Raw genomic sequence first — 23049 nt, 5'->3', positions numbered from 1 at the left:
TATCTTAACAACACTCCAGAGGTCAGAGATGCATTCCAATGTGACATATATTTGAATATATCTCACACAGATGATAAGTTCTATTTGTAAATATATCAAGAATAGATTCTAAGTAGGCTGAAACTTGCATTTGTTTGGTTCAGGAATATTATATAAATACCATCTTTAGTTTTTTCTATTGCTATTATTGCTCAAACCAACAGATTTTTAAAATTTTGCCAAGCAGAAGAGCAATGGGTTCTGAATTGTATCTTTATTTTCATTTTTCTCTCATTTATAGTGTAGGTTTCACTGACTCTGATTTCAAACACTTCACCCTGACCTGTCTCAGTTCACATTTTCAGAAAGACAAAGGTCTACAGGGTTTCAAACATGCCCTTCTACTCTATACAATGATAGGCTTAGAAATAGATAGGTGTTACCAATCATATAAACATTGGAAGGAATCTGCATTTTCCTTTAGTATTTTGTATTTTGTGTATTTCTGCATGGTCAAAATGAACTATTTTCACCCTTCTCCCCATTATTTTATTGAGAACCAAATCAGTGGGCGTATTGTTTTGAATATGTACAATATGCATATGCTAGAACCTTTGCCCAGCCATTCTAAGTAAGTTTAAAAAAAAATAAACCAAATGAAAGTTTAATTCACATGACTGTACTTTACAGTTTAGTTTGAATAAAATGCATTATACTAAAACAAAATAATTAGAGTTGTAGTTTACCTAATAATTGCTACTAATTGCTTTCAAGGGATTAGACCCCTTCAACCCCATTTTTAATGGCAATGGAATTATGTCACTCTACCATAGCATGAGTGGTGTTAATGCTAATGATTTTTATATTTTCCATGTGTAGTTCAAAATGTCATCTTGTTAACAAGAATTCTTTATCAGAGATAGAAATGCATGTTACTAAATCAACAAGATAACTGTTTATTTTCCATTTTTTATAACACTAACAAATGATGCCAACTGGAATGTTTGTCTTCAATTTCATGGGAAAATCAAATGCTATTTCATCTCTAAATATGTGGCCAAATTAACTTTTTCCTTCTCCTTAAATTAACACTTGGTAATCAAATAAAATAGTCATATACAAATAGGTTTAACTGACTAAATTAAAACTCTAAAATATTAGATCATATTACAAGTTTATTTTCTGTTGTCTGTCTATGAGTGCTTGCTTATTTTTCTTATTTGTTCATTTGTTGCTTTCAGTTTTAAATCCCACATATGAGTGAAATCATGTTTTTTTTTTTTACTTTTTCTCACTTATTTTGCTTAGCATGATATTCTCAAGATCCATCAATGCTGTCACAATGGCAGTATTTCATAGACACAGACAATACTACAGTGGTTACCAGAGGAAAGGGGGGTAGAGAGGCTAGTAAGGGCTAATGGGAGGGGGGGGGCAAATATATGGTAACAGAAGGAAATTTGACTTTGGGTGGCAAACACTCAAAGCAAAATATAGAGGATGTATCATAGAATTGTACACTTGAAACCTATATAATTTTATTAATCAATGTCACTGCAATAAATTTAATTAAAATGTTGGAAACAAAAAGGAAGATATTTAGAGCTTATAACTTTAAAAATACCTTTATTAATTTCAATTATTATTTCTTTAACAGACATATGTTGTAAACAAATAGTAGTCTTATCTCTGAAACGCTTTTATTTTCTGGAAGTAAGAAGATATACGTATTTCCATTCAGTCTTCCTTTTTCCCGTCCTACAGAGAAATGATGAAGAGGCAGTTGTGGATAGGGGTGGAACTCGCTCTATTCTCAAAACTCACTTTGAGAAGGAAGATTTAGAAGGTAAGACATCCCCCACTTGGGAGAGCTGTCCTTATCTTTGTTTCAGAGAGAATGTGAACTATGTCACAATGTAGAGAACTGCAACCGTCAATATCAGAATACAGGGGGTGGTGGATGTGATTGTTTTGGTACAACTGCAACCCCAATAGGCAGACCTTAAATGTAAGAACATTCTTTGGCAGACATTTACTGAACCTCTACTATATTCCAGGCACTGTGTTGTGCTCCAATATTTTAATATTCCTTATTTCAAAGAGTTACAATCAACAGGGGAATGAAAAGAAAAAAAATGATGTCAGACTAGTAAATGTGGTGGTATGTGAGAGGGAAGAATAGGACGGGAGAGACATCCAACCCAGCCTAGTTGTCAGAGTAGGCTGTCACTGGAATAGAGTTAAAGACTGTTGAGTGTTTTCTTCCACGTCCCGCGTGGAGTAGGGTTCGGTATCTGAAAGAGGAGCCGCACAACAAATGAGAGAAAAAGACACGAGATAATTTTGCAATATTGAGGGACCAGGCGGCAAGTCCCGAAGGACTTCCTCTGTGCTCAGGCCTCACCAAGCTTTTATTGATCTGGAATGCACCCATAGCATAGCCCTTAGGCAGGTGATCCCCTAGTAACAAGCAGACTAGCCCATCAGCAAGGATTTACATAATAATAAATGGGGGAGTAGTTTCAGCTACCACTGTCTGGACAAACAGAGGTGGCGCCTAGCTCCGACCTTTGCTAGGGCTTCAAAGGCACCCAGCCTTGGGGGGTGGGGGGGTGGGGGGTGGTTTCTCTGTCTATGCTTATCAAATAGTGAAGGCAAAAAACAGTTTCCCACAAAAGACAATGTGGCATTCTAGTTTTACTCAGATATCTAGGAGAGAGAGTGGTTGGAGGCACCATTTGTTTGTGTTCTCTTCAATAAGGAAGAAGGTCAAATACTTCAACAGGGAGGTGATATATTCTTGGTAGTAACTCTGAAACCAAAATTGTACTGGTTTTAAATGTTAGTTCTGCCTTATTTACCACAGAACCTTCAGCCAGTTAACTTCTGTGCACTGTTAAAATAAGGATAATAATGGAATGTATTTTCTAAAGTTTTTTTTTAAGAATTAAGAGAAAAATACCTAAAATAGTACCTGACAATAAGTATTAACAGTTGTCATTACTCTGCAATTTAATGTGTCTACTACACTACTAGTTCATTTTTACTTTTTAATCAGAAATTATTACTAGTGAGATACAAGATATTTGGTATTTTTTATCTTTTGGTTAAAAAGTGAAACCCAGGTAATCTTAAGTAAAACTAATCATAAGTAGCTCCCAATAATCATTGCAGCTGAGAAATAAGTGTTTACTCCCCTTAGCGACTATAATATAACCACATAAATTACAATTAAATTCATTATTTGTAGGTTTTATCTTTAGCTACAACAATTAAATAACAGGAGAATTAATATAAAATATTTAGAGACAACTTTCAACAGCTATAGCTACTGTGTGCCTGACATCTGGATTGGGTGCCCAAAAATACCCAGGTCTGGGAAGGCTGTGCCTAAGGATATACATAGTGATTTGCTGTGCTATCCATATTCATTGCACAAATTGAAGGGAGCAAAACGTTGAAAAACATAAACGTATTATGGATCATAAAATAATTATTTATTAGATTTGAAATGTATTATATCACTTTTTTTCCCCAGCAGCAGATTTATCTTTCTACTTATGTCTTAAGCTATACTTATTTTTACTAAACACACACAAGAATACCTAATAAACCAAAAAATTAGCCCAAAATATACTCAATTCCAAGGAAAAGCCATCTTGGGTTTAAAGACTATGATGGGTAATCCACACATGAATAATTGGAAGTTAACAGTTAATAATCCTATATAATACAAATTTACTCTAATGGCAGAATGACCAGAACGACCGCTCGACCAGTCACTATGAGGCACACTGACCACCTCTTTGTCCCTTTCCCTGGCCAGCAGGCTCTGTTTGTCCGATGGTGAATGGGGAACCGGGGGTGGGTGGTGGCAGGGGGTGGGGCCAGCTGTGGGCAGCTGGGGAAGATGGCCCTGATCGCAGGCCAGGCTTAAGGACCATACCCACATACGAATTTCATGTGCTGGGCCTCTAGTATATTAATAATTACAGCAGAATACTGAATGGTTTGTTTGGATAGAAAATACATAATACAAAAATAATATTTAATAAGGTCACTTTAATTATCATATGAACATGTATTACATACGTGTTCTTTTATTGGGAATGGTTACGGAATATGGGTGATAGTGTATGATGCTTATTAAAATAGATTTCTGATTGGCAAAACAATTCATAAACCAGATTTTGTTCTGTTTATAGATGTCTTATGGTGGGTATTTTAATCCCAGTAGTGAATAAGTGTGGCTCACTGGTGATTCAAATTAACATCATAGGATGCAAGTATAATGTTACATTTTAGACTTATGAAGAAAAATAGACAACACCTTATTTATATTAACTTTCTAAATATTTCTTCAGGTCCCAAACCATACTAAGCAGATTAATATCCTGGCATTTGAGGATGCTATGGAGGATTCTGCTGTGATGCATACAAAGAATTAATATATTCGTGTTTCCTAGACTAATTACTCGGAATCAGAAAATAGCACAGGGGCAGTGTAATGGATGGCGTGGTTTAGGAAAAATAAACTGGCAGCGTAATATAGGTGGGAGAATGCCAGGTAGAATGTTAGTATTACTGAGGGTAATGGTGGTGGTAGTTTCTCTCTTTGTGTAATTAAAGGACAAGACCAGAGCTCTACTTTGTAAGAGCTTCTTTAGTAATGTAGATGAAACATACCAATAAATATTTATTTTAAATGAAATAGACTTCAGAATTGCTATTGAGAACAATCACATTTTATAAAATCTTCCTTCAATTAAAGTTTTATTTATTTGTTTTAATTCTATTTTACTGAGATATAATTGATATATAACTGTGTAAATTTAAGGTGTATTATATGGTGATTTGATACACATATTTATTGAGAAATAATTAACATAATAAGGTTAGTTAACACATCCATCCCTTTACCTAATTACCTTTTTGTGTGTGTGGTAAACATTTAAGATCTACTCTTTTTTTTTTTTTATTGCTTAAAGTATTACAAAGGGTATTACATATGTGTCTTTTTTTTCCCCCCTGCCCTTGACAATCCCCTGGCCTCCCCCAACCCCCAGCGTGCCATGTCCATTGGTTATGCATATATGCATGCATACAAGTCCTTCGGTTGATCTCTTACCCCCCTACCTCCTGCCCCCCAACTTTCCCCAGCCTTCCCGCTGCAGTTTGACAATCTGTTCGAGGCAGCTCTGCCTCTGTATCTATTACTGTTCAAAAGTTTATAATGGTCTCTATTATCCATGAATGAGTGAGATCATGTGGTATTTTTCCTTCATTGACTGGCTTATTTCACTTAGCATAATGCTCTCCAGTTCCATCCATGACGTTGCAAATGGTAAGAGTTCCTTCCTTTTTAGAGCAGCATAGTATTCCATCGTGTAGATGTACCACAGTTTTCTAATCCATTCATCTACTGATGGGCACTTAGGCTGTTTCCAGATCTTAGCTATGGTGAATTGTGCTGCTGTAAACATGTGGGTGCATATATCCTTTCTGATTGGTGTTTCTGGTTTCCTGGGATATATTCCTAGAAGTGGGATCACAGGGTCAAATGGGAGTTCCATTTTCAGTTTTTTGAGGAAACTCCATACTGTCTTCCATAGTGGCTGCACCAGTCTGCATTCCCACCAGCAGTGCACAAGTGTTCCTTTTTCTGCACATCCTCTCCAGCACTTGTCGTTTGTTGATTTGTTGATGATAGCCAGTCTGACAGGTGTGAGATGGTACCTCATTGTTGTTTTGATTTGCATCTCTCAGATGATTAGTGACTTTGAGCATGTTTTCATATGTCTCTTGGCTTTCTGAATGTCCTCTTTTGAAAGGTGTGTATTTAGGTCCTTTGCCCATTTTTTGATTGGATTGTTTATCTTCCTTTTGTTAAGTTGTATGAGTTCCCTATAAATTTTGGAGATTAGGCCCTTATCAGATATGACATTGGGAAATATGTTTTCCCACACAGTGGGTTTTCTTGTTGTTTTGTTGATGGTTTCTTTTGCTGTGCAGAAGCTTTTTATTTTGAAGTAGTCCCATTTGTTCATTTTCTCTTTAGTTTCAAGTGCCCTAGGAGCTGTATCAGTGAAGAAATTGCTTCGGCATATGTCTGAGATTTTGCTGCCTTTGGATTCTTCTAGAATTTTTATGGTTTCCTGTCGTACATTTAAGTCCTTTATCCATTTTGAGTTTATTTTTGTGTATGGTGTAAGTTGGTGGTCTAGTTTCATTTTCTAGCATGTATCTGTCCAATTTTCCCAACACCATTTATTGAAGAGACTATCCTGGCCCCATTGTATGTTCTTGCCTCCTTTGTCAAATATTAATTGAGCATATTGGTTCAGGCCGATTTCTGGGCTCTCTATTCTATTCCATTGATCTATATGCCTGTTCTTGTGCCAGTACCAGGCAGTTTTGAGAACAGTGGCTTTGTAATACAGCTTGATATCTGGTATTGAGATCCCACCTACTTTGTTCTTTTTCAGGATTGCTGCAGCTATTTGGGGTCTTTTTTTATTCCAGATGAATTTTTGGAGAGTTCATTCTAGATCTGTGAAGTATGCCGTTGGTGTTTTAATGGGAAGTGCGTTGAATTTATAGATTGCTTTGGGTAGTATGGACATTTTAATGATGTTGATCCTACCAATCCATGAACATGGTATGTTCTTCCATCTGTTTATGTCTTCCTCTATCTCTTTTTTCAATGTCCTGTAGTTTTCTGAGTAGAGGTCTTTTACCTCTTTAGTTAAGTTTATTCCTAGGTAGCTTAATTTTTTTGGTGCGATGGTAAATGGGGTTGTTTTTGTAATCTCTCTTTCTGAAAGTTCACTATTGTTGTATAGAAATGCCTCAGATTTCTTGGGGTTAATTTTGTATCCTGCTACATTGCCAAATTCATGTATTAAGTCTAGTAGTTTTTTGATGGAGTCTATAGGGTTTTGTATGTATAATATCATGTCGTCTGCAAATAAGGACAGTTTTACTTCCTCTTTTCCAATTTGGATGCCTTTTATTTCTTCTTCTTGTCTAATTGCAATGGCTAATACTTCCAGTACTATGTTGAACAGTAGTGGTGAGAGCGGGCATCTCTGTCTTGTTCCTGTTCTTAGGGGAAATGGTGTTAGTTTTTGTCCATTGAGTATGATGTTGGCTGTGGGCCTGTCATATATGCCTTTTATTATGTTGAGGTATGATCCTTCTACTCCCACCTTGCTGAGAGTTTTTATCAAAAATGGGTCTTGGATTTTGTCAAATGCTTTTTCTGCATCAATTGATATGACCATGTGGTTTTTTTCTTTCAATTTGTTTATGTGATGTATCACGTTTATTGATTTGCGGATATTGTACCATCCTTGCATCCCTGGGATGAATCCTACTTGGTCATGGTGTATGATCTTTCTGATGTACTGCTGGATCCGATTTGCTAAGATTTTGTTGAGGATTTTGGCATCTATGTTCATGAGGGATATTGGCCTGTAATTCTCTTTCATTGTGTTGTCTTTACCGGGTTTTGGTATTAGGGTGATGCTGGCTTCATAGAATGAGCTTGGAAGTGATCCTTCCTCCTGAATTTTTTGTAGTAGTCTGGGGAGGATAGGTTTTAGTTCTTCCTTGAATGTTTGGTAAAATTCCCCTGTGAATCCGTCTGGTCCTGGGCTTTTGTTTGCTGGAAGCTTTTTGTTGACTGCTTCAATTTCTTCCATAGTTATTGGCCTATTGAGATTTTTAGATTCTTCCTGATTGAGTTTTGGAATGTTGTATTTTTCTAGGAATTTGTCCATTTCTTCCAGGTTGTCTAGTTTGTTGGAGTAGAGCTGTCCATAGTATTTTTTAATAATCATTCGTATTTCTGTGGGGTCTGTTGTTATTTCGCCCCTATCGTTTCTGATTTTGTTTATTTGGGTCCTCTCTCTTTGCTTCTTGGTGAGCATGGCTAGAGGTTTGTCAATCTTGTTTATCCTTTCGAAGAACCAGCTCTTGGTTTCATTGATTTTCTGTATTATTTTTTTGGTCTCTATGTCATTTATTTCTGCTCTAATCTTTAAGATCTACTCTTTTAGCAACATTCAAGTATGTAATACAGTGTTATTAACTGCAGTCACCATGCAGTATAATAGATCCCCAGAATATACTCATTTTATAACTAGAAGTTTGTACCCTTTGGCCAATATCTTCCCATTTCTCCCAACCCCCACCCTGTGGCGACCAATCTTTGAATTAAAATTTTAATTTTGAAAATTACAGTTTCTCAGAACTGTGTATATACTTAGCTAAAAGAATTACTGGTATAATTTAACATCTTTAGTACAGCTTGTAGAAATTCCAGATGGTTAAAAATATGTATAAAGTCTCAGGTGAAATATGTTTAATGGAATATGAATACCGGACCAATATCAACAGTTTGGTGTGTATTAGAGTATTCATACATATTATACATTCTGATGAATGATTTGTCAAATATATAATTTTCTCCTTCTAAACCTATTTATTCTTTTGTTTTACATATATCTTGTATCACTTCTCTCTTCTCCTCATTACATAAAATCAAGAGCATGCAATTTTACTAGATTCTGCTCACTTCCTATTTTTCTACATCATGTAGTCAGAAAATTCTTTGAAACTATCTCAGGGTGTTTCCTCCCATCCCTTCCTTTTTGTTCTTACTGCCTTTGCTCCAGTCCTTTCCCTTTCTGTATACTGAGTGCTGTCTTTATCACAATCCTCCCTCATTAGTATTGCTAGTATTCTTCCTAAGCATACTTCTGTTTCTGATGGTAAAATGTAGCTAGCAGCATGGAATCTCTGTAGTTGGACCACTTCAGAATCTCGAATAGAGCCAAAATTATTGAGGTTAACCAATTTTCATTTTGGTCTCCCACATTATTGTGGAACTAGTAGTATTTAAAGAATAAGATTACAGAAGAAATAATGTATTAATACCCTTGAAATTCTTTCTTGTACTTACCCTTTAGTACAAGTGCAGTGGATACAGTGACTAGATAAAATGCACAATGCTCAGTTAAATTTGAATTTTAGATAAACAATAAATAACCCTTTAGTATAGGTAGGCCAGGTAATACTTTTATTTATATTTTTAAAAATTTCTAAATCTGTCAACCCAGTAGTGGGTGTTATGATGAATCACCAATGTCCCCTCTTGAGGACTGTGACATTTATTTCCCCATTTGCCATGGGTGTTGCCTGCAGTTGGTTCACACCCAATCATTCCCCTGAAATGACATTTAGCTTAAGGAGCTGCTCCTTGCCTATTGAACTCAATTCATGGTCAGTGAAGGAGTTTAAAGCTCCCTCCCTCCACTCCCATCCCCGCCTCAGTTTGGTATAACTCTGAAGGGTTGTCCCAGCTTCAGAGCCTCCTGTGGAAACTGAAGTCTTCATTGCAGCTGTACTGTAATTCTTTCGCTTCCCAATGCTGCTGCCCATATTTCCTCACAGATGTTATTGCAGGCAGCTCTCTTCAACAAACTCCTTGAATGCTCCTCAGAGTCTGTTTCCTGAGGAAGCTGACCCACTTAGTGATCATTTCCCTGGTCCCTGAACAGTACTAATGGACATATTTGGTAATTGGCAGGACCTTCACATCCGTTTCTTCGCCTGAGGGAACTATTTCAGTGAGTGAAAAGGCTCTGAAACTCTTTGCCTTGGCCATGAGAGGAAATGAAAATCAGTATTGCAGGTGATGGGAAATGGCAGAGATTAGTGTCATTTTTATTTATTTTATTTTATTATTATTTTTAAACATATTTTTTTATTGATTAAGATATTACGTATGTGTCCTTATCCCCACGTTGCCCCCTAACCCCCCCCACCCCCCCCCCGCTCATGCCCTCACCCCCCTGTTGTCCGTGTCCATTGGTTAGGCCTATATGCTTGCATATAAGTCCTTTGGTTGATCTTTCCCCCTTACCCCCACCCTCCCCTACCTTCCCTCCAAGGCCCGACAGTCCAATCAATGCCTCTCTGTCTCTGGATCAGTCCTTGTTCATCAGTTTATGTTGTTCATTATATTCCACAAATGAGTGAGATCATGTGGTATTTATCCGCTCTCCAGTTCCATCCATGCTGTGGCAAATGGTAAGAGTTCCTTTTTCTTCTTCCTCTTCTTAAAGAATACCTTTCAGCATTTCATATAATGCTGGTTTGGAGGTGATGAACTCCTTTAGCTTTTTCTTATCTGTGAAGCTCTTTATCTGACCTTCTATTCTGAATGATAGCTTTGCTGGATAAAGTAATCTTGGTTGTAGGTTCTTGCTATTCATCACTTTGAATATTTGTTGCCACTCTCTTCTGGCCTGCATGGTTTCTGTTGAGAAATCAGCTGACAGTCATATGGGTACTCCCTTGTAGGTAACTGGGTTTCTTTCTCTTGCTGCTTTTAAGATTCTCTCTTTGTCTTTTGCTGTGGGCATTTTAATTATGATGTGTCTTGGTGTGGTCCTCTTTGGATTCCTTTTGTTTGGGGTTCTCTGCGCTTCCTGGACTTGTAAGTCTATTTCTTTCACCAGGTAGGGGAAGTTTTCTGTCATGATTTCTTCAAATAGGTTTTCAATATCTTGCCCTCTCTCTTCTTCTGGCACCCCTATAATTCTGATGTTGGTACGCTTGAAGTTGTCCCAGAGGCTCCTTACGCTATCTTCATATTTTTGGAATCTTTTTTCTTTTTTCTTTTTTGGTTGGGTATTTTTTGTTTCTTCGTATTTCAAATCTTTGACTTGATTCTTGGGATCCTCTTGTGTGCTGTTAAATCTCTGTATATTATTCTTTATTTCAGTCAGTATATTCTTAATTTCTAGTTGGTCTTTTTTCATATCCTCCAGGGTCTCACTAAATTTATCGGCGGTTTCCATAAAATTCTTGAAAAACCTTATAAACGTGGTTTTGAACTCTATATCCAGTCGTTTGCTTTCCTCCATTTCTGTCATTTGTGACCTATTTCTTTGTCTCCGCATTTTTTATGCTTCCCTGTGTTGGTAGAGTGGTTTTGTGTGCTAGGTGTCCTGTAGGGCCCAGTGGCTCAGCCTCCCCAGTTACCTGAGGTGGACACTCTTGGTGCACCCTCTTGTGGGCTTTGTGCACAGTCTTGTTGTAGTTATGCCTTGATTGTTGTAGGATCACTGGGAGGAATTGACCTCCAGGCCAATTGGCAGTGAGAATCAGCTGTGTCTGCAGTGGGAGAACGTCTGTGCTGAAACACCCTTCTGGGGCAAGACTTGCTTCAGTGGGGCCTTGGTGCTCACTGAGTCTGTGCCCTGAGTGTGTCCCTTATGGATCTGAGGAGTTGTAATCTGGATGGTCCCACTCTGACCACTGGGTACACTGGCTCTTGGATCTAAGGAGGTGCTAATTTAGCCTCTTCCTGAGGTAACCCAGCAGGAGCTACGAAGAGAACTGCAGATTCCCCTTCCTTTTTTGGAGTTTGGAGGTGTCCTGATGAGGCCCAGCTGTGAAGCAATGCAAGCTGCTGTGAGTCCTTGGGCCTTCTCTTGGAAGTTCTGGGTCTGTCTGGCCCAGCTGCAATTTGTTAGGTAATTTTCAGGCTGCAAAGGGCCAGGGCATTCATATGCAAAAGCCTCTGCCGCAGCCTGGGGGGGGCGGGTCTCAGGGAATCAAAGGGCAGAGCAAGCAGCTATGGCTGGTCCTCAGCCCTGCCCTAAGGGGCCGAGCATCTCAGTGTCCCGATAATTACTGCAAGCACCTCTGAGGGAAAGCGGCCCTCAAATTCAGAGTTCTGCCTGCTGCCAGACAGTCCAGTTTCTCCCCATATGAGTCCTGGGTCCCCAGAGACTTCCCGGAACTGGAGTTCAGAGCAGTCGGAAGCGTGTGACTCCCTCCTGATTCAAAAAGACAGCTGCGTCCTCAGGTACCAGCCCCTTTCCGCGTGTGCGCTCGCTCGAGCCTCTGTACCTTTGCACTTTACTTCCGCAGCTCCTCTGAGTCTCAGTGTGCTTTTCTCTTTTCTTCTAGTTGTAGAATTTACACTCAGCCAGCCTTCCTGTAGTTCTGGATGATGTCTGTTTTGTCTTTTCGTTGTATTTTTGAAGTTGTTGTGGGAGGCAGCAATTTCCTGGTGTTTACCTATGCCGCCATCTTATTTTCTCCCCATTTATTTTATTTTTAATTTAATTTTTATTGTTCATACTATTACAGATGTCCTCCATTCCTCACTCCCCCCAGCCCCTGCTTTGCCCACCATTTTAAAAAATATATATTTTTATTGATTTCAGAGAGGGATGGAAAGAAACATCAATGATGAGAGAGAATCATTGATTGGTTGCCTCCCACACACCCCCAGTGGGGATCAAGCCTGCAACCTGGGCATGTGCCCAGACCAGGATTCGAACTGTAACCTCCTGCTTCATAGGTAGATCCTCAACCACTGAGTCATGCTGGCCAGGCTGCCCACCAGTTTTTAAAGACCTAAAGTATGTACCAGGTTGTCCACTACAGAAAACAGGCATTGACAAAAAAAGTTACTCATTTATATAGATTCTTTTAAATTTTTAAGTTGAACTGTATGTTAATAAATACTGAGTTTGTAATCATTCAAGTTGTATATACATTTTGGGGACACCTGTATATTGTTGTACTTCCCAAGGGAATGTTTTTTTTTTGGTGCTCCTTCTTGAGAGTAATAAAAAATGCAATTGCCAGATCAAGAATAAATAGCAACATCACCCTATATCTAAGGTCATGTTAACATGCTCTAACAGAGAGCTTACATCTGATACAGCAGCTGCAATTGATGCCACCACGTGGCTTATTTTGCAATAGTCCATTACCTCCTTCTCATCTCTTCCATTTATTAGTGACTTTCCTCCACATGGAAGTAGAATGCCAATTCTGCCCATACATTGGTGTTACCCAACTCCTGCTGGCAGAATAATTATCTTCCTCCTCCCAACTTCTCTTTCTGAGTTTGCATCTTTTCTTGTGTTATATATATTTGTTATGTTTCTTATTTGATTATAAGCTTATTGAGGGACAGATTTCACCTTATACATATTTACATTCTCCCATGATATCCAGCACTTTTTATTAAATTAGATAGATGCTAAACAAAATCCTTGCTAACACTTCTTACTTTCTGTTTGTTTGATAGTAACCATCCTAATGAGTGTGAGATGGTCTTTCATTGTGTGTTGTATTGATTTGTTCAATAATATGTCACTAAGAAATTAAATTTGTATAATGTAATTAGGTACATAATTAACACTCATCAAGTATTTAATCACCCTTCAAACATCTAACATGTAAATACAGTAGTTTCTAAGTATGTTTTGCTGTATGAAGATAAACCTAGTTACATTTTATTCTGTTATTCAAGAATTCATAAATATAAAACTTTAATGGAAAAGTTAAACTAATCTTTAAATCTGGCTTAAAAATTAAGTAAAACAACATTTTCTTTATTATATATTGCTTTTAGCAAATATTAAATTACTTTAAAGTCAAGGATTTAATAGAGAAAATGATGCCTCTATCTTGATATTCTTTTGCTCATTTCATTTGAGGGGAAAAATAGTTATGTTACTAGTTTATTATCTTTGGGGACATTAATGCATAATGGACCCAATGTCCAGAGATAATGTAATAAAAGCACCTAGCACAAAGCTATAATACAACATGATTCTGATTTATCAATGGTAGTACCTATAATTATAAGATAGTATTTTACAACTGAGGTAAAAAATAATATGGTGGAAAAAAAAGAAAAGAAAAAGCTAAAAATTAGGCCTAGACTTTTTCTTTCTAATCTTTCATTTCCAAAAAATTGTCATTAGGAGGAAAATGTGGAATCTGCTGAGAGAGACCAAAGGTGGCTTCAGAGAGGCAGAGGCAGGCTTTGAAAAATGAATAGGAGTTCTGAAGGCAAAGAAGGAAGGACCAGTTGTATGAAAGGGACGGCAAACATGGTGTGGCTAAAGCATTAGGATAGTGTGCCTAGAGGTAAAGAATGACTGGAGATGAAATTTAAATATTTGTAAGAGGAAGTTCAGATAGTGAAGAATGAATTAATCTTTGATTTTACTCAATGAGGTAAGTATTATTATGATCTCTATTTTACAAATAAAGAAACTAAACACAAAATATTGACTTGCCCAATCCACATGACTAGCAAGCCTTAGAGCCGGGCTTCAAATGCACTTTGTTTATAGGTGACTGAATGCAGCAAGATGACGATTAACTGGAAGACACTGGAGCACATCTATTCACTTGATCATGACTATTTTTAAAAGTTGAGATGGTCATATTATGAAGCAATAAGGAATTTGATAATTAGTACCCATATCACATAGTTCTCCAAATGATTTTGCAAACATTTGAAAGTTTTATAATTAGTAAATTCCCATTCTCACAAATAGGAAAGAAACCTCACTACCACTGGAGACTATTTTCATTATAACTTCTTGTTCTCTTATTTTAAACTGGAGGCCCGGTTCATGAAAATTCATGCACTCAGGGGATGTGCCCTCTTGCAGTCCGGGAGCCCTCTGAGGATGTCCACCTGCCAACTTAGGCCTGCTCCCCTGGGGATCGGCCTAAGCTGACAGTCAGACATCCCTCTGGCAGCCCAGGAGCCCTCAGGGTATGTCCACCTGCTGACTTAGACTCACTCCCCTGGGGGATTGGGCCTAAGCTGGTAGTCAGACATCCCTCTGGCAGCCTGCTAGCCCTTCAGCCTGGCTTGTGGCTCAGTGGAGCTCCACCTGTGGGAGCGCACCAAGAGGCAGCTCCTGTGTTGAATGTCTGCCCCTGGTGGTCAGTGTGCATCATAGCGACCAGTTGTTCCTCCATTAGGGTCAATTTGCATATTACCCTTTTATTATATAGGATTCCTGTCTCTGCTGCACTATAAAATAAATAATCGTATTGTTTCTTTATTCCAAATATCTTTTCTTTGAAAAAGAAAGAAGCATTTTTCCCTGCTATTATTGGTTAACTTTTGTGCAACTTAGTGTTGTTGATAAAAGGATTTTCAAAGTCAGTTGATAGGCAATTCTAAGTTGTATTTGATGCACTGGTAATAATTAGTAGAGTTAATTAATTACACAGAAGCCATTTGAAATTGTACATTTTGCATGTCAAACACTTTGGATATTTGAAGATGGAAATTAGGAAGACAGACTAATACTGAAGATTTCAGAAAAAAAAAAAAGCCAATAGTAAATTTCATCCCCTTATTGAGCTATCTATGCCACCTGTGCACATTGTATAATGAACTGTTCTCTTTTTTCATGGGTATCCTAAATATAAGAACCAAATAAGAGAATGTTCTCTTAAAGTTTGTATTCATAGAATTTGCTTTAATTCCTAAAATGAACTCTCAGGTGAGTTATATATTATTTCCATGTTTCTTCACTTTAATGTTTCACATAATTTTTGTATGTGACCCACATCAATTTTTTTGGTACATAATTTATTAATGATATTTCTTATATTTGAAGTGAGTGGTAACTTGATAGTTATTTATAGTCCACTTTTACAGTATATTGTAATTCTAAGGAAATTTGAAATATCTGAAGTATTTTTAAAAATTTGCATATGGTTTTTACACCATGTACAAGTAGTTATAGATGTGTTTGCATGAGAATAGTAACATATTCTAATGTATATATGTGGCTAAACAATTCTGCAAATTTATGGTTTCATAATTTAGGAGTCCTGGTTTTACATTTTGCATCCCTAGCTTAGGATGTCAGTTTTTAGGCAGCCAATTGTAGAATAAGAGCCTATATTATAAATCTGTCTTCATGGTTCCTTAAAGTCAGGCTTTTTACTACTCTCTATAAGACACAGTACAGTATTTGGAGTATTTGCTATTTATGTGACTTAAAACCATATCTTCTGTGAATGAGGATAACTGTTTTTGTGTATGTATGTATATGCAATATTTTCAATCAATTACTATTTCAGAGATATAATAGGTAAAAAGAATTTTTTTCATTATATTAAATACTAGAGGCCCAGTGCACAAATTTGTGCACAGATGGGGTCCTGCCATCCTGCCCCGATGGGGGCTCATCGGGTTGGGCCAGTGGGGGGTGGGAGGGGCCACAGGCAGTTGGCCGGCCAGGCCCACCCCTGATTGGGGTGTTGGGGCAGATCGGGGGCCAGGCCGGCCAGGGGGTCCAGTCAGGGTCCAGATCAGGCTGGTGGGCTGCTGCAGTATGTGCCATAGCCACCAGTCATTCTGGTTGTTCTGGTCGTTCTGCCATTCTGGTCGCTGGGCTTTTATATATATATATATATTTATTTATACTAGAGGCCCAGCGCACAAAAATTTGTGCACTCAGGGGGGAGGGGGGGCACCTCAGCACAGCCTGTGCCCTCTCGCAGTCTGGGACCTCTCAGGGGATGACCACCTGCTGGCTTAGGTCCACTCCCCGGGGGATTGGGCCTAAGATGGCAATCAGACATTCCTCAGGCAGCCCGCAGTCCTCGGGGGATGTCCACTTGCCAGTGGGGAGCAGGCCTAAACTGCAGTCGGACATCCTTAGCGCTGCTGAGGAGGCAGGAGAGGCTCCCACCACCACCGCTGTACTGGCAGCCATCAGCCTGGCTTGTGGCTGGGCAGAGCTCTTCCCATGTGAGAGTGCCCTGACCACCAGAGGGCAGCTCCTGCATTGAGCGTCTGCCCCCTGGTGGTCAGTGTGTGTCATAGTGACCAGTCATTCCCAGTCCTTCTGCTGTTAGGGTCAGTTTGCATAGTACCCTTTTACTATATAGGATAGAGGCCTGGTGCACGGGTGAGGGCCGGCTGGCTTGCCCTGAAGGGTGTCCCGCATCAGGGTGAGGGTCCTGCTTGGGTGCCTGGCCAGCCTGGATGAGGGGATGATGGCTGTTTTTAGCTGGTCACACCCTGTTCAGGGTGGGGGTCCCCACTGGGGTGCCTGGCCCTTCTGGGTGAGGGGCTGAGGGCTGTTTTCAGTCTGGCGGGTGACTGAATCTCCCAACCTCTCCTTTTTTTCTTTTTTTTAATTCTGGGATTTATTTACGTTCTATGGCTGTCACTGGAACTGAGAGCCAGCTTTAGCTCTGAGGCTCGGCTCCAGCTCTGAGACCTCAGCTGCTGAAAGCAGGTATCTGGGTTTGTTTGGGTTCTATAATTGTAACACTGTTGCAGTCCTGCTAGCTCCAGCTCTGACGGCTGAAAGCAGGTTTCTGGGGTTTATTTACCTTCTATAATTGCAACATTGTTTCTTATACTGCAGCTCAGAGGCCGGCAGCGGCAGGCAGGGAACCCTGGCTTCCTCCTTCACTGGAGCAAGCAAGCCTCCTGTTTGCTTCAGCTGCCTGGCTGCCGGCCGCCATCTTGGTTGGCAGTTAATTTGCATATCTTGCTGATGACCTTCCTGATGAAGCCGGGGCTGCGAGGGAAGTCTGGGTTCTGGGTGTCTGCCGGTGGTGGGAGGGAAGCCCAGGTCCCAAGTGCCAGAGGGGAGCTGGTGCTGGCAGTTTGGGGGAAGGAAGGCCTACTCTTGCATGAATTTCATGCATCAGGCTTCTAGTCAAATATAATTTTTTTAAATAAAAAAGTTATGTCTGGTTTTATCATCTTGAGATATAAAATTAAGTCATATTTGGTTAGCATTCAAAATATAATAACTCAGAGGTACTACCTCCCTGGTAGAGTTTTGGAAATATATGATATTTCTCTTGGAATTCTCCTCCCAAGTTTTCCTAGGGTTACTTCAACTAAGTAAGTGGTTCTCAACCTTGGCTGCACATTAGAATCACCTGGGAATCTTTTTAAATTCTGATTTCTGGGCCTCATCCTCCGGAAATTCTGTTTCTTTGTTATGGGGTGGGGCCACAACATTAGTAACAAAGAAACAGAATTTCTGGAGGATGAGGCCCAGAAATCAGGATTTTAAAAAGATTCCCAGGTGATTCTAATGTGCAGCCAAGGTTGAGAACCACTGAACTAAGTGGTTGAGTCAGACTTTAATGCCTAATCTGTTGCTATCCTCAGGTGAGAATGAAATGAACACCAGATTCACTCCTTCGAGTCATTCCTCCAACTCTCTTTTGAGTGCCTATTATTAAGTGCTAGACCAGCCATGGGCAAACTATGGCCCGCGGGCCGGATCTGGCCCATTTGAAATGAATAAAACTATTGAAATAAAAGACCGTACCCTTTTATGTAATGATGTTTACTTTGAATTTATATTAGTTCACACAAACACTCCATCTATGCTTTTGTTCCGGCCCTCCGGTCCAGTTTAAGAACCCATTGTGGCCCTCGAGTCAAAAAGTTTGCCCACCCCTGTGCTAGACACTAATCCAGGTATTAATAATATAGCAGTGATGCCGAAACCGGTTTGGCTCAGTGGATAGAGCGTCGGCCTGCGGACTGAGAGGTCCCGGGTTCGATTCCGGTCAAGGGCATGTACCTGGGTTGCGGGCACATCCCCGGTGGGGGATGTGCAAGAGGCAGCTGATCGATGTTTCTCTCTCATCGATGTTTCTAACTCTATCTCTCTCCCTTCCTCTCTGTGAAAAATCAATAAAATATATTTAAAAAAAAAATAATATAGCAGTGAAAAATAAAGATAAAATTATGATCCTTATATGCTAGATTTGCCCCTCAAGATTTATGTCAACAAATGTTCAACACTGGACAGCCTAGCCTATTACTATAGTTTCAGTTTCTGCTGCCACGAGGTAAAAATCTGGTGCCATCCAAGGAGTTGGGGTAATGCAAGTTACACTAGAGTTATGTGACTACCCCCTGCCCCCATCATGTGGTGGAAGGTCCTGTCCACTACAGCTATTGATCCTTCATAATTTATCTGTACAGTGTTCTTCAGTTAGCCACATAACCTCCTCATCCACATACACATGTACCAAAACCTGCCTTGAGCCTTAAGTATTAAACTTCTTAGTGACCCAGGTCTTTAATTTCCCTTATTGTAAGGGCACATGTGTCCCCCTTCTCCACTCATACCTAAGTGACTTTGTTGTAAAGGCCTTTAGCATCAGTCATGTGATGGGCATAGATCCAGCGGTGTGTGCACACACATCCTTTGTAGGCTAGTGGCTGCTGTTGAGTTTGGGAAGTGGGCCAGACTCTCTTCCCAGAGGTGATCTTTCCTCCAGACGGGGATGGAAATGAGGGAATGTATCCATTTCTGCTTGTTGTCATTTAGGGCACTGTAAATGGTTTAGTGACTTTAAATCTCAAAGCAAAGGGACTTGGGTTTAGCTTTTCTTCTTCCTAATAGACTCTTTGTAAAACCTATGTAAATGTGAGGATCACAGTGGATACAGGAGCAAGGATACCTCCTGATTTCACTTTCCAACATCTGAGCTTTATGCTTTTCCCTCACCCCAAATAATTATTTTATATTCTTCACTCATAGGTGGATATTTACTCAATAACCACGTAATTGCACAAGTGGATCTTTCTAGAAAGATCAGGCAGCTTTATTAAGGTAACTTGAGCAGATCACCTCTCAGTACAGAAAACTGTCAGCAGCCAAAAACAAATAAATAAATAAACAAATAAATAAATAAAATAAAAAGAAAAGAAAAATTAGGAAATTTCATCTTTGTGTTTCCATTTTTCTATCAGGCACCAGGTAATGATGTTCTGATAACCCTCCCAGTAAACATCCCCTCCCCAACCCACCCACAGCCTCGATTTATGGCATTTGTCAAAATTCATGGTTACCTGTTTTTTTCTGTGGCTGATTTCACATCACCAAACTGAGCACACAGTGAGGAAGAGGGTGCACAGCTGCCTCGGGAGAGCTGGGTGAGCCAGCTTCAGGCACTTGTGCAAGTCATTGTTTTCATCCAAAATTTCCTGCAAAAAACTGAAAAATGAGAAACATAATTTCTATATGTCAGGATAAATCCATGTTTATTGCAATAAATGTTTAAGGAAATAACAACTCTGTTTACTTCCTGGTAAAAACAGGTTAAGTATGCTAATATATATTTCTGGACCCTTTTTGTTCCCCACCCCCCTTCACAAGGCATACCATCTACATTTCACTTGCCAATACATATCCTATTCCTTGAAGTCTGGTCTCCCCTTTTGTGAGCCAGCATTTGAATTTTTCAGCCTACTGCAGCATAAAATGCTGTAAAAAGGGGTTAAGATTTGTTTTCACTTATTTATTCAGGAAACCCTTGCTGAGCTCTTAATATGCCAGGTACTGAAAATAGAAACATGATTAAACAGACTGTATTGCTAAGTATAGATCCTATGAGGGGCATTATGTACCTGATGATATCATTAGTTATTTGATTGAAATTTGAAAAGTTTTATTGGGAAGTATAAGGTGCCAAGGGAGTATACACTGGTGTTTATATATATAAAATTAAACATATCTGATAGACCTGATTGCATGGCGACATAGGAATTCCAGGAAGCAATAGAGAGGAAAAACCAACGCCCAAGTATTTGCCAGACCTTTGTTTCTGTCACATTTGCTAATGTCTCATAGGTCAAAACAAGTCACATACCCAAATCCAGATTCAAGGGTTGGAAGAATAGATTCTACCTCCAACAAGAGAAGCTGCTAAAATATTGTGACCATAAAAAAACAAAAAAACAAAACTACAACACTATCTACTTCTTATTTGCAGACATCTATACAGGAATGCCAAGTATTTTTCATCTTTGCTTTCAGATATTTTGTTTTATTCCTTCAGTTTCACAGTTGAATTCCACAACTGTCTTCATGGAACTCTGATTTTCTCCTCAATGACTCTTCAGTTTTTCCAAGCAAGCCTTTGTGTGTCCAATTACCATAATTCCCCAAATAAGCCACTTTCTACATGTGCATACATCTTTTGAATAATTCTATCCAATAAAGAGGTAATTTACAAATTGACCATCACTCCAACACACAAGATGGCCTCCCCCATGTGGACACAAGATGGCTGGCAGGGGAGGGCAGTTGGGAGGGACCAGGCCTGAAAGAGAGGGCAGTTGGGGGCGATCAGGCTGTCAAGGGAGGGAAGTTAGGGGTGACCGGGTTGGCAGAGGAGGGCAGTTGGGGGCAACCAGGCTGGCAGGGGAGGGCAGCTAGGAGCAATCGGCCCGGCAGGGAAACAGTTATGCATTGATCAGGCTGGCAGGGGAGTGGTTAGGGGCAATCAGGCAGGCAGGCAGGTGAGCGGTTGGAAGCCAGCAGTCCTGGATTGTGAGAGGGATATCCCAGATTGGAGAGGGTGCAAGCTGGGCTGAGGGACATCCCCCCCCCCCCCCGCATGAATTTTGTGCACCAGGCCTCTAGTACAGTATAAAGCTAAATATGGAAAATTTTACAGTTGTACATTTTTGCTCATTTCCTGACCTATTTCCCTGAAGCAAAGTGGCAGGGCTGTTCAGAAATTATAATTTAGTAAAAATGGGGTTGGGAAGGTAGAGAGTAACAACCTTCTCTTTTGTATTCATTTTTTAAGTATCGTAGGACATATGCTGATCTCTTTTCTCCCCCTTCCTTGCAAAATAAAACAACAAAACATAAACGCTTTAAAATAATAGTGAATTGCAAGCTTCAGTCATTATAAAAATAGATGCCATGTCTGGCCATTGTGGCTCAGTGGTTGAGCATTGACCTATGAAACAGGAGGCCATGGTTTGATTCCTGGTCAGGACACATGCTCAGGTTGTGGGCTCGAACCCAAGTAGAGGCCATGCAGGAGGCAGCCAATCAATGATTGTCTCTCATCATTGATATTTTTCTCTCTCTCTTTCCCTTCCTATCTCTGAAGTAAATATAAAACATTAAAAAATAGATGCTCTATTTCACCTTATTTTTCCCCATGCTCTACATACTATGGCCCAACTCAAGTCTTACCTTTCCATGAAACTTCCCTTGTCACCCAGGTTATCCTTGATTTCACTCTGTTTTGAACTCCTACAGATTAATATTATTTACTGCTTTTATTTGTATTTAAATTTGTATTATTTACTGCTGTTTTCTTTGAATTTGAGTTCATAACAATTGGATGGTTATCCTTTTCTAGGTGCAGCTATCATATCCTATAAGCATTCCTTATTAACCTGTTTCTTGACTAACTTGAACTGTAAGCCTCTCTTTGAGTGCTATAAATGTCCAGCCTCAAGCTGTCTGATAGCCTGTCAAAATTGAAATTCTCCTTTCCTTTTTTCTTAGAAAATACCTATTGTTAGGATTCATTTTATTTATTCAGGAAATGTTGAGGCTTACTATGTTTCAAGATTAAAAAAAAATAACACTGCCATCTCAACTTGTTGTTTTGCTTAAGACAGTGGTACAAATGTATAGGAAATTTTCTCTTAGTATTTCTGTTTCATTATCCCTAATATTTTCAAAATATACTGGTATTCATATCTCAATGATATGTATTTTTATTACTTTTTGGATTTTTAACATGATATGAAGTTAATTTGTAGAATGTTTTGACTAATTAAAAGAAATAAAAATTATTCATCTTTAAAAATTATATCATCTTTAAAAATAATTTAGATCAGGATTCATAAATGCCAAGTCAGCCGTAACCGGTTTGGCTCAGTGGATAGAGCGTCGGCCTGTGGACTGAAAGGTCCCAGGTTCGATTCCGGTCAGGGGCATGTACCTGGGTTGCGGACACATCCCCAGTAGGAGGTGTGCAGGAGGCAGCTGATTGATGTTTCTCTCTCATCGATGTTTCTAACTCTCTATCTCTCTCCCTTCCTCTCTATAAAAAATCAGTGTGCGGGGCGGGGGGTGGGGGAGGTTGGGGTTAATGGGGGGGATGAGGACACATTTGTAATACCTTAACTAATAATAAAAAAAAAATAAAAAAATATATATTTAAAAAAAATAATAAATGCCAAGTCATTTCAGAATAATGACATTTATAACTTAGCATAATGCTTTCTAGTTCCATGCATGCTGTTGCAAATGGTAAGACTTCCTTCTTTTTTATAGCAGCATAGAATTCCATTGTGTAGATGTACCACAGTTTTCTAATCCACTCATTTGCTGATGAGAACTTAGGCTGTTTCCAAATCTTAGCTATTGTAAATTGTGCTGCTATGAACATAGGGGTGCATATATCCTTTCT

The 23049-nt window shown here is 39.2% G+C and overlaps 1 protein-coding gene across 7 annotated transcripts in view; it reads left to right on the top strand.

Annotated features, from left to right (window-relative positions):
- SLC4A10 (solute carrier family 4 member 10) overlaps nt 1-23049 on the top strand; it is a 238689-nt gene that overhangs the window by 84224 nt on the left and 131416 nt on the right. For all 7 annotated transcript variants that reach the window (XM_036320544.1, XM_036320542.1, XM_036320546.1 and 4 more), the window contains exon 2: nt 1744-1825. In XM_036320544.1, coding sequence (XP_036176437.1) covers nt 1744-1825 — 82 coding nt within the window. The remainder of the gene's footprint in view (nt 1-1743; nt 1826-23049) is intronic.

The sequence above is a fragment of the Myotis myotis genome, unplaced genomic scaffold, assembly GCF_014108235.1.
Source record: "Myotis myotis isolate mMyoMyo1 unplaced genomic scaffold, mMyoMyo1.p scaffold_m19_p_8, whole genome shotgun sequence".
NCBI lineage: Eukaryota > Metazoa > Chordata > Mammalia > Chiroptera > Vespertilionidae > Myotis > Myotis myotis.
This window is presented reverse-complemented; position numbering and strand designations above follow the sequence as displayed.